This window comes from Thalassophryne amazonica, chromosome 9 (genome assembly GCF_902500255.1).
Source record: "Thalassophryne amazonica chromosome 9, fThaAma1.1, whole genome shotgun sequence".
In the NCBI taxonomy this organism is placed as follows: domain Eukaryota; kingdom Metazoa; phylum Chordata; class Actinopteri; order Batrachoidiformes; family Batrachoididae; genus Thalassophryne; species Thalassophryne amazonica.
In genome coordinates this window covers 40,191,463-40,203,995 of record NC_047111.1, presented here as the reverse complement: position 1 = coordinate 40,203,995, position 12,533 = coordinate 40,191,463, and the positions used below count along the sequence as shown (strand labels likewise).

Below are 12,533 nucleotides of genomic sequence, written 5' to 3'. Positions count from 1 at the left end.
TATCACCATTTCCCTCAAATATTGTTCACAAACCAGTCTAAATCTGTGATAGTGAGCACTTCTCCTTTGCTGAGATAATCCATCCCACCTCACAGGTGTGCCATACCAAGATGCTGATTAGACACCATGATTAGTGCACAGGTGTGCCTTAGACTGTCCACAATAAAAGGCCACTCTGAAAGGTGCAATTTTGTTTTATTGGGGGGTATATCAGTCAGTATCTGGTGTGACCACCATTTGCCTCATGCAGTGCAACACATCTCCTTCGCATCATCCGTGAAGAGAACACCTCTCCAACGTGCCAAACGCCAGCGAATGTGAGTATTTTCCCACTCAAATCGGTTATGATGACGAACTGGAGTCAGGTCGAGACCCCGATGAGGACGACGGGCATGCAGATGAGCTTCCCTGAGACGGTTTCTGACAGTTTGTGCAGAAATTCTTTGGTTATGCAAACCGATTGTTTCAGCAGCTGTCCGAGTGGCTGGTCTCAGACGATCTTGGAGGTGAACATGCTGGATGTGGAGGTCCTGGGCTGGTGTGGTTACACGTGATCTGCGGTTGTGAGGCTGGTTGGATGTACTGCCAAATTCTCTGAAACGCCTTTGGAGACAGCTTATGGTAGAGAAATGAACATTCAATACACGAGCAACAGCTCTGGTTGACATTCCTGCTGTCAGCATGCCAATTGCACGCTCCCTCAAATCTTGCGACATCTGTGGCATTGTGCTGTGTGATAAAACTGCACCTTTCAGAGTGGCCTTTTATTGTGGGCAGTCTAAGGCACACCTGTGCACTAATCATGGTGTCTAATCAGCATCTTGGTATGGCACACCTGTGAGGTGGGATGGATTATCTCAGCAAAGGAGAAGTGCTCACTATCACAGATTTAGACTGGTTTGTGAACAATATTTGAGGGAAATGGTGATATTGTGTATGTGGAAAAAGTTTTAGATCTTTGAGTTCATCTCATACAAAATGGGAGCAAAACCAAAAGTGTTGCGTTTATATTTTTGTTGAGTATATTTATAAGACCCTTGTGAATGCAGTAAAGTAAATCTGTAAGCCCAAATTTGTAATTCAGCGGAGAAATATTCGTTTAAAAATGACAAATTTGCAGCTAACATTTAGCCCTCTGTGAAAACAGTTTGTACATCCGGATCATTTCCATGACGTCGGTGACAAGACGACGCGTTCCCGCCTTCAGTCCGATCCTGCATTGAAATTGATTTTATCTCTTAGTAATGTTACTGTTATACACATCCTGGTTTCAACATCCAAAAGTAACCTGCAATGAATGTGAGATACAGCTCTGCTTGCTCAGATCCGGGGATCAGATCAGCGGCGGCATCGACAGCGGGCGACATTATTCCCCGACGCCTCGCTCTCACTGCCCCTGATACGCTTACCGAGTGCATGCGCTCGTTAAATTCCGCTGCGGCACTCACACCCCCGTGTCTGCTGTGCAGCCAGCACCACCTCTCTGTCTACTGAATGGAGTTGCAGCCAACTTGGCACAAGTCCAGAGACTACGCTCGCCGTTTTAATGCAGTGCGCGCGGTGACACCTGTTGCTCGCAAGGACAGACTTCTTGCTGCAAAATCCGCAGCGCCGCACGTCTCGGTAATCAGAGCCGCAGAGCTCCGTGGCCGCTGAGAGAGGTTTATATATTTTTAATGACTTGAATTCTTTGCGGGTCTCGCCTCCGTAGCCCACGACGGTACACCAGAGGTGAAAGACAGTAGATTTTCAATGCGACACCACTCAAACAGGCGTATGAAAAAGTCCACAAAAATAATTTTCAAGCACAAATAAAAGAAATGTGTACTCACCAAGCGTACCGCAAGACAATATGAAGTTTTAAAAAGTAGATCCTTCCGTATAAAGACAAGAAAAAGGTGCAGATGCAAACTGACGTAAATCCACAAATTACAGTTGGCGCGCGCAATGCATGCTGGGAGAGGGTCTTGTCCCTGACATCTCGGCAAGGTCCATGATGAGAGGGACAATTTGCGGAGGGCTAAATTTTAGCTGTAAATTTGTCATTTTCAAATGAAGATTTCTCTGCTGAATGACAGATCTGGGCTTGCAGATTTACTTTACTACATTCAGAAGGATCTTATGTGTAAATATAAGTAATTTTTTGGCCCAAAGATCTGACTGCATTTATTTCAATGAACAAAACAAAAAACAAACAAAAAAAAAAAACTAATGTTATGTGGGAACTGCAGAAGGAATGATTAAGTGCAAATACAGATAGACGGGGTGCAGATTGAAAGGATTAATGAAAATAAATTCCTGGGGGGTAATAATAGATGAGAAAATCAGCTGGAAACCACACATCAAATATATACAAACCAAATTATCAAGAAGCATTTTGGCGTTAAACAAAGCAAAACATCTTCTGGATCACAAATCACTCCGCATCCTATACCGTTCCACTGTCTTACCAGATTTCAATTACTGTGTAGAGATCTGGGGCAAGAACCACATGAGTTCAATAAAATCACTAACTATTCTTCAAAAAAAAAAAAAAAAAAAAAAGGGTAACACTGGTCAATAATAATGCCAGCTATCAAGATCATACTCACTCACTTTTCTTAGTCAAAAATATTAAAATTAACAGGCACAGTAAAATTCCAAACAGCATAGATCTTGTACAAATGTCAACAAATGCTGAGTCATTAATTATTATACACAGCACAAAGGCACAATATGTGGTGAGTTGCTGACTGTTAAAGAGCTCAATGCTAACTTTAATATTGAAAATGCCAGACATGCTAACGTGTTAGCATCTCTCCCCTTTTTAAGTTATAAAATACAACTATAAACCATTTCGGAAGGCCATCACAGGTCAGTTTAACATAAAAGGTAGGCATTACTCACAGCTATATGCTCTTTAAGGTTTAGCACAGAAAAATTAAGAGAATAAGATGTAAAAAGCAACAGGTTTGTTGTAGACCGCAGTCAACATTCACTTAAGTCTTAAAGCAGCAGCACACGAAGCACTCTGCTCAGTTTGTCTTACATATTAAGAAAAAATTAATAATCGTTCACGGACCATTATAACTCACCTTTATCATGAATGCAGTCAACGAAGTCAAGGGAAAGAGAGCGCACAAAGCAATCCCCAAGGGCCCTTTAGCTGCCCCACAAGGTGCCTGATGTAAAAAACAAATTTAGTGCTTGAACGCTTCCTAATGAACAGTGATTTCAAAACTGACCCAGGCAACTGGCAAAAAAGTGGAAATCTGCAAAAAAAAAAGCGGAGATTTTTCATCCCTGGAAAAGGCAGAGATGCTCTTTTTTAATTGCAGGGAAACAAAATGAAAGCAGGGACCCTAAAGTATTTTTCAACCTCATTTTTAAGCTCATCATGGTAGCAGGGGCCAAATTTCGCATTAAGGATTAAATCTAATATTTACAGAGTTACTCTGTGGATCCGAATGAAAAATGTTTGAGATCTTCACTAGTCATTTTGTGCATTTGAATAATGGTGAGGAGTTTCACTTCCATTGTGAGGAAACATCAGTGACAATGTCGTTTCTCCAACCATGATCAAAACACACAGATGCCTCAGTGTTGAGGACGGCAGCAGCTGAGGAAGGCAAAGGATGAAATGTGGGTGACTTAATATCACAATATTTTCCACTGTTTGGAAGGCAATGGCATTTCTAGTTTTGCATTATATGACTCTTGTAACTTAGTTAAACGAGTTTAACCTGGACTAGTTAAGTTTTTTTTTTTCAAAGTTGAAATGCAGGTGAAAATCTGCATGAAACAAACTATTTTAAACAGCTATGTGGACATAAAATGTAAGATATTTTGAGTAACTTTGACAATAGCAATAATACTATATTGTACAAAATTGTGTTTGTAAATATCTTAGTACTAGAAGGCATTAATTGTTAAAAATCTAATGACATTAATGGATACAATGTTTAAAGAAAATGGCTTTATTTCCTTAAAACTGAAACATTAAAGTGAAAATCACATGCAAATATTACTTGAATCAAATAAAATTTGCCAAGTGTGTTGTTGTTATTCTTGTGTGGTTTGTTCATGGGTGGTGAAACAAGTTCACTGTCAATCAGTTTTTAACGAACAGGTTTCTGACATTCTATACACTGCCGGCTTTTGGGCAACGACAGTCTTTTGTAATCTGAACCACCTCCACCAGTGAGACTGATCCACGTCCAGCAATTAAAAATAAAATTACCTCAGTCATGCAAAGAGCTAACCTGTGTTGCAGTGGTGCTAATGAGAGATCATGTGACTACACTTCTGCTTTGTAATGTTGATATGATTTCCAGTCCGAAGGCCGTTCAAAACTGTCGGCAAAATAAAATTCAAAACTGCAGAATCTGCAAACATTGCTCTGCTGCAACTATAGTGCTAAATACTCTATAACATCAGATTACACATCATTAAAACTATGGATGGGACGATCCAATCCCGGATTGGTATCGGGTTCTGATATCGATGTAATTCATGTATCGGAAAATACCAATCCAACCTGCGACATTTTCTGATACCGGATAAGAGCTACTGTGAATCTTCTCAACTGCTGTTGTTTGCACTCTGCCTGATTACTGCTGAGCGGGGAGGAGGAGGTTTTCTGAAGCCGGCTGTTTCAGAGAGCTCTCTTCCGTAGTGTTCTAGCTGCAGTTAACGGCAAATTTCCACCCAGCTCTCTGATTCAAATTATCTGTTCGTCAAGCACGGATTTTATGAAAAATTAACTGAAAAAAAAAAATTAACTGAATTGTTGATGAAAATGTGTGCTAAAAAGTTAGCCGCTTCACTGTCCCGAGGCTGTAAAATGCTATGAAAATCCAGCTCAGCGTGCAACCGAGGAGGAGCTGAACAGAGATTCTGTCCGCTGAAAGGGGAAAAAAGTCTCCATTAAAATCCTGTACGAGCGTCAATGATACATTGATTTTACAGGTGAAAGGCTTTGTGTTTCCAAAAGTTCACGAACACAGCGAGAGAGAAAGAAAGAGAGGGACAGAGGGAGAGTGAAAAGCGAGTGAGAGAGCAAACGAGACAAAGAGGAGACACAGAGACAGAGGAAGAAAGAAAGAGACAGAGAGCAAATGAGAGAAAGAGGGAGAGAGAAAGAGAGCAAACAGACAAAAAGAGAGGGAGGGAGACGGAGACAGACAGAGGACTTAATTTTTACTCTAACACTTTGACAATGTAAACATATGTCTCCCATATTAATAAAGCTCCATTGAAATTGAAAATTGAGAAGGAGAGACAGACAGAGAGTGATGTCTTTTCTCTTTATTAAGTCTATAAAAATAAGGCTATAAAAGTCTATAAAAAATAAAAGTACTTAATTCTTTCACCAAACCATCAAATCTAGGCTTTCATCTTAGATGAACCTTCTGGTAAATTTTAGCTGAACTTTCAGGTCTCCTTTTTAAGAAAATCCACATATGAAATCAACAATAATGATAACAGATTTGATAACAGAGCTCTGGTATCAGATCGGAAAAGTATCAGTATCAGCAGATATCTAAATTCAGGTATCTGGATCGGAAGTGAAAAATTGTGGATTGGTGCATCCTTAATTAAAACAACAATCACAGTATTACTGTAGATAATATACTATATCACACAGTTCTATTTTAAGAGCTCTGTCATTGATCAGCAATCTTTACGGCTTAAATAAGCTGATAGCACAAAAACTATCCAAAAACTCAGTTCATTATTCTGTTCCTTCCATCTATGTATTAATGCCAATAGACAAACTTTTTCTCAGAAATGCACAAAATAACATACTTCAGGTGGAGCCCTAAGAAATATTCCCACAGGTGCTTCAGCATGGACCAGTCACAAAACCTGCTCCAAACCCCATGGAGGATCACTATCTGAATCTATAAATAAATGTTGTGCCACGTAGGCTTGACAGTCTTAAATAAACAGCCCTCAGACAGATTGAGACTTTGCATTTAGTTTTCAGACTACAGCTCATGGGTTTGTCTGCTCCCACAATTACACTGTAGGGCATTTATCATTATGACGTTAAGTTGCATTTTCCACAATTATGTGGTTGGAAAACCAGCAGAGGTCAGTGTTGGAATTTGGGATTGCCCACTGAATGTTACCCCCCTCATGGGCGTGAGGGGTAGGTATTGTGTCATGGCTCAGTCATACCTCAACTGTTGAGAATTTCACCAGAAGACTTTCAAAATCAGCACAGCTTGAAGCAGCCGTGTTGAGAAACGCATTTATTCTGCTGGTCTCTATTCAGATTTCAAATTATTCATACTACTCAATTTTCTATGTCAAGTGTGGAAACTAAAAATTATTTTAGGTTTGGGGGTGGGGGGTGGCCTTACAACTTTGACCTTCTACCTTTATAAAAAAAAAAAAAAAAAAAAAAAAAAAGAAATCAATGCATTCTTGGAACTGGACTATGCCACATAAAAATAATGCTTAATAATCACCAGACATTATGCCACTCAAACAACTCTGGTATTTTTTTTTTTTTTTAAGTGACAGCGACCTTACGGGAAAGAGCTGTTATTCCAAGTTTTAAATGCAATGCACCAAAACAGTCCACACAAAACAACTTATTTAAACAATTTTTTAAATGACGTCACCAATGCTTCATTGCAGTCACTCACATGATAAATCCTCTTGAGAGTCCACAGTAAATAGTGCTAAAACCAGTTTATTAAACCACTTCACAGAAGCTAAAATGCTGAAAATAAGAGTCTAGCACACATGCACAGTCCTTGTAAATATGCAGTTTTCTAAGGGCTCAGCAGCTCATGGAATTGTTCTTTACAGCAGCTTGGATCAACCTGTAGAACCCCCCCCCAAAAAACTCCCTCCAATCAAAGAGTCTAGTAGCTGCTCCACCAGCTGTGAACCACCAAATCTCAATGAGGTGGTGATGATGAAACAGCTGAGAAAAAGTAAAGCTACAGGGATCTGTGGTATTCAGGCTGAATTCCTCCACGGAGGTGGAGACGCTCTCCTAATGTTGCAACCAATCTTTGATTCCATTTGGCAGACAGGTAACCGACTAATAGACTGGAAGAAGAGACCTGTCCTTCTCTCAAAAGGGTGATCACATAGATTTCAACAACTCTAAGCCCTCTGTGGTGGAAAAGGCACTTGTGAGAATCAGTGCCAGCTGCTTGCTGGTCAGTGACCAGAGCAGTGTGGCTTCACACCGAGGAAGTCAGCCATCTATCACATACTACCCCTGCAATTACCCAATGAATGCCAGCATGAATATTGGCGCTACTGATGTGCAGGTTGTGCTGCTTTTCCAAGAACATTTTAATTAATTTTATTGGGCTACTTTGTTGGGACATCATTGGGCAGTTTTCCTCACCAGTGACATATACCCACATCACGCCGTCTGTCTGCCCATGCTGCACAATGTTGGCATCATTCTGCAGTTTGTGCACCAACTTATTTTTATAGTGATTTACATGCATGAGGGCTGCTATTTTGCAGCAAGCGGGCCACATCTGACCCAGTGTAATTTTGTGTAGACATGCTTTACCAGGGTGTCTAGGCTTATAACTATGAAGAAAAAAGTTTGGGTGCACATACAGACATGTCAGCACTACTCAGTTTCTCCATAATCAAAGTTACATGCAAGCACAGCTTTTCCGCATTCTGCCGCAAGCAGGTGCTTCTAATTTTAGCGGAAAACATCAAATGCAATACACGGGGAGGTGATGGTCTAGTAGTTAAGCATTGGGCTTGAGACCAGAGGAACATTGGTTCAAATCCCAGCCTGACCAGAAAATCCCTAAGGGCCCTTGGGCAAGGTCCTTAACCCGTTTATGCCCAGATTTATTTTTTTTTATATAAGTGGAAAAAGTTGCATTAGTACCTTTGAGATTTTTTTTTATTTTTTATTGTGAGTACAAAATGACAGCAATACACTTCAGCAACAATTGTTGCCAGTGGGGAAAAACGGATTAATCCCCTAGTTGCTCCCGGTGTGTAGTGAGTACCTTGTATGGCAGCATCCTCACACCGAGGGTGAATATGAGGCATTATTTGTAATGCGTTTTGAGTGTCTGATGCAGATGGAAAAGCACTATATAAATGCAGTCCATTAACCATTTATAGTTCTCATTTATGGTACCAGCAACAAAACTAAACTAAACTAACTGAAATACAGAAATGCAATAAATCAATAACTAACATGAACCACAATAACATTTAAGGGTGATTCTTAGACTACGGCACTTATGTCCTTTGATCATATTGTATGAAAAACAGAAAAAAGGGGAAATTTCACACTTTTATAGTTATCTTTACAATGAAATTGTGTTAAGAAATTTGTTCTAGTAGTCTATGATGACTCCTTCACCTTTTTTCAGCATCATTATATGCAAATATTGCCGTTTTGTGCTTGTCCCACACCCAGACTTTTGATCTTCAATGATAAAATGAATGGTAAAGAAACGTTTTTTCTAATGTTTTAAAATATCTCTGAATAAAATATCAGTAAAATAATCAAAACATAATTGGGGTATTCAACATCATACAACTGTTGTGATTTTTTTTAAACAAAATGTAGTTGTCCCACATTATTGCCATAATTTCCACCACAACACTGTAATGTCCCTTTAAACAGTTTGTATGAAAGATTGTTTGGGTAGTTTCTATGGAGATAAACAGTGACATCAGAGCACATGTATATAGCGCCAAATCACATCAAACAGTTGCCCCAAGGCGCTTTATATTGTAAGGCAATGGTGTGGTGGAAATTACATTTACAAGGCCAATAGTGCCCGTAGTTAAAGAATCACCCTTAAAACCCCCAAACTCCCATGATGCATTGCAGCACAATGTCCACTGTTTGCTGGTTAGCTAAAATTGCCAATTTCTCCAAAAATATTTGTCCTATCAACTTTCCATTTTCGTAGCATTCATCCTTGACCCAAATACATCAGCATACCAAACAGCAAATGTCAGCTCTCCCTGGTTTCTGCGTGATCAAAGCCATACACACGCACACAAAGGCGACTTGGCTATTATAGATGTGTTTAGATGACTGCTCTAAACAAACTTCCAATTACCGACGGACCAGTTTGATCCTTGAATGCAAAATAAAATAATTTGTTGGTATTCTATGTGATGTGTATGACTTAGTGCCCAATTTTTATTCAAAGTGGCTTGTTATGGCACTGTATTCCGTTTTCACAGTACAGCATCCAATAACAAATGCAGCAATTGTACGGCTTCCAGTAAAGAAACCATCATTATTATTATTATGAGTTAAAAAGAGGGACATCACGGTACTGAAGCTGCACAGTACACAACTGATGAATTTCAAGCTCAAAAGTTAGGATGGTGCGTGAACTGTGACACTGGGTAGTTGAAATAACAATGGATGTCGTACGAATATCAATTTGCATACAGTACCATATAAATAGCAATTTTTGTAAATTAGTGTGTATGTGTGTGAAAACATACTTGCATTTGCACGCGCACACACACCTTTAAATTGCACAGCATTTTGTAATTCCTGCATTTAAAAGCGCATTACAAAAAAAGAGGACTATTATCCTGCATGTTGGGAAAGTAGGGTATTGTTTTCACTGGTGTGTGTGTGTGTATTTGTACACAAGATAACTTAAAAAATGTCATATGGATTGCCTTCAAATTTGGTGGGAATATTAACTGGATTGATATGTGGAGACAGTTATATCTTGGAGCTGTTCATCAAGCAAAATGTGGTCTGAATTGTTTTTTGTTTTTTTTTTTTCATATCTCAACAACCAAAAACCCTGGTTTGGGTGACATGAAGCATATATTAATTTTCTGATGATTATCTGGGATTGGGGTCACAGTGGCAGTAGAACAACCTGCTCATTACACACTTCCCTATCCCCTGCCACATTATATAACTCTTCCTTGGGAATCCTGAGGCATTCTTACACCAACTAGGAAATCCCTACAGTGTGCCCTGGGTCTTCCGCAGGGCATCCTCCCAGTTGGATGTGCTTGGAAGACCTCCTTAGGGCGACGACCAGGGAGTGTCTTCACCAGATGACCAAACCACCTCAAGATGGCTCTTTTCAAAGAAGCAGCTGCTCTACTCAAAATACCTCCCAGATATTTGAGAACAAAGCATACATTGGTCTGCAAAATATCTGATTGACTGGCATGAATGACTTTCTAATGAAGTTGCAAAGAACCCATATGATAATGACAGTTAAAAACCATTACAGACATGCATGTTTACATGTGCATTTAAACTGTGGTGCGCAGTGCAAGCATCAGCCCTCGAATACGTTTCATTATGACAATGAGAGGCAGATTACTGCCTGGTTATCTCAACCAATGGCTTAGCCAGGTTGAGATAACCAGGCAGTAATCCAGGTTTTTAAAGCCTGGCAGCAAACCAGGCTTTAACCCACCCACACTTCAGGGTACAAACTGTGCTCATGGGAGGAGGTGGATCAACATTAGTTTCACTGTTCACATGTTGTACAGCTGGCTAAAAAAATAATATAAATAAATAAAACATCCAATAGGCCAGTCATGGCCTGACCACTGAACTGCAAAACATCAGCATGTTTGTGTGTATTGCACAAGCATGGCTCACACAGTTGTCTCCACCAATACTCACAGTAGGCTAACATGAATTTCCATCTGACAACGGTCCTTTTAATGTATTTATATGTCAAGGTACAGGAACATCTTTTCGGCCAGCTATGTGATCGGTGCAGAAGCAAAGACTTTCACATTAATGGGCAAACCCGCATAGCACTAGCTGCCACGCCAACGTTAGCCGTGTCTATTTTGACAGACACACGATATGACAACCAAGTTAGAGTCCGCAGAATAACCTGACTCCCATGCACTGGACAACCTGACAGCGTTTCTGCACTACAGAGATCACGCAGATCTCACTTTTAAACGGTCTACTAGCAAGTTAGCTAGAAGCACTCCTGGGGAACACGTGGAGTGAACACGTGATGTCTCATTACAACGACGATCGTCGTCTCGTTTAAACTAAACAACCAATTTCCAGCGACGTCCCGTTTCTCTGTCACGGCAGAGAGTAAAAATCAAACGTTAGCCGTGTTTTGATCGAGAAAGCTCCCGAAAGCATGGATGAGGCTAACGCTAACGGCCGGTGTCTAGGCCGAACAGAAGCGAGCAGTGTGCTATTGTTAGCGCGCTAACACGGCACCGGCTAACGGAGACTCGGGCGGGCGTGTCGCCCCCAACAAGCGTCTAAATTGCAAACACGGGTTTAAAAAAAAAAAAAAAAATCCACACAACGAGGGGGCAAGAAAAATTGGAGGACCATGCAACAACTTAAAACAGCTGGAGTGCATGCAACAAATGTGCAGAATAGAAATGTCACCTGAAACGCTGATTCGAACCTAAGTAGTAAGGTGTGCCGTGAATCCGACTTTTTAAACTTCTGAAGGCGTGTTCCCTGGTGCTGATCCAGGAACTGCTTGAAGGGGTAGACCGCTTATTTAAGACCACTTTCTTTTTAAACACCGTGTGACTCCTGACAGCTGCTAAGTCATACAAAGCGTTGGCAGCTGGACGCACGGACAGCAAAGCGACACACAGACTCATACAAACCGTGGTGTGCTTGTCCGTTGACGCTGACCACGGTCATTTTCCGGGTCCACGGGTTCACCTTGGGCGGCGGGGCTTCCGTAAACTCCTTTCGGCCATGTTTGACGCTTTCCGCGGCTGGCCTGCTGTCACAGTCCCCCACGCTCTGTCTGGAGGTCTGCTGCTGCTGCTCCGTGCCGAGGTCGCTGCTCCCCGGCTCGGTGACACCAGACTGCCGCCTCGCTCCGTCTCCCCGGCTGCCCCGCTGCTCGTCCTCCTCCCCAACGCTCACTTTGCTGTGTTGCTCCGGTTTGACCAGCGGGTTGCCGGGCAGGAGAGCCTCCACCTGAGTGGCCATTTCCCCACCGCCGTCTTTCTTCCCCTCCGGATTACCACCAGTCCTCCTCCTCCTCCTCTTCTGCCGCCGCCTCCTCCTCCCTCCCGCCGGCCCGAATTCTCCTGCAATTCAAGGAAACGTGAAGTTCTTCCTCGGAGTGGGCCGCTCCCACCGTCGCTCCGACACCGGACGAGCTTCAGTCCGAGATGCGGCGTGCTTCAAAGCATGTGTAAAAATAAAGACGCGTGTCGGAAGGCCGCTCAGGATTAGAACCTGATCTCCACCAACATGGATGATCCCCACCACGCGACACCGTGGCGCGCGCACGTACGGTATAGGGAGAGCAGTAGTGACGTCGCACAGTGTTCGACACTGCATCGAACGTTTGAAGCAAGAGTGGTGCGATGGCGAAGCTCGCTTCACTGCGAAGGTGAAACTTTGGAGCCCACGCGAACAGGTTTGAAAAGGTTCATAATAGAAAAATATCTTTAACAAACTAGTTTAATGTAAGCCCTTTAAATAAATCTATCCGCAGCTATAAAACAACAACTTTACAAGAATTTATGAAGCAAAATTGGGTTTAAAAAATATATTCTTCCATAAATTTATTCTAGCCCGCCTTGAAGCG

The 12,533-nt window shown here is 41.6% G+C and overlaps 1 protein-coding gene across 1 annotated transcript in view; it reads right to left on the bottom strand.

Moving 5' to 3' along the window:
- larp1 (La ribonucleoprotein 1, translational regulator) overlaps positions 1 to 12,210 on the bottom strand; it is a 162,476-nt gene extending 150,266 nt beyond the window's left edge. Inside the window, exon 1 of the mRNA XM_034179048.1 lies at positions 11,593 to 12,210. Within this exon, the coding sequence (XP_034034939.1) occupies positions 11,593 to 11,926 (334 nt within the window). The 5' untranslated portion in view covers positions 11,927 to 12,210. The remainder of the gene's footprint in view (positions 1 to 11,592) is intronic.
- Positions 12,211 to 12,533: the final 323 nt, after the last annotated feature.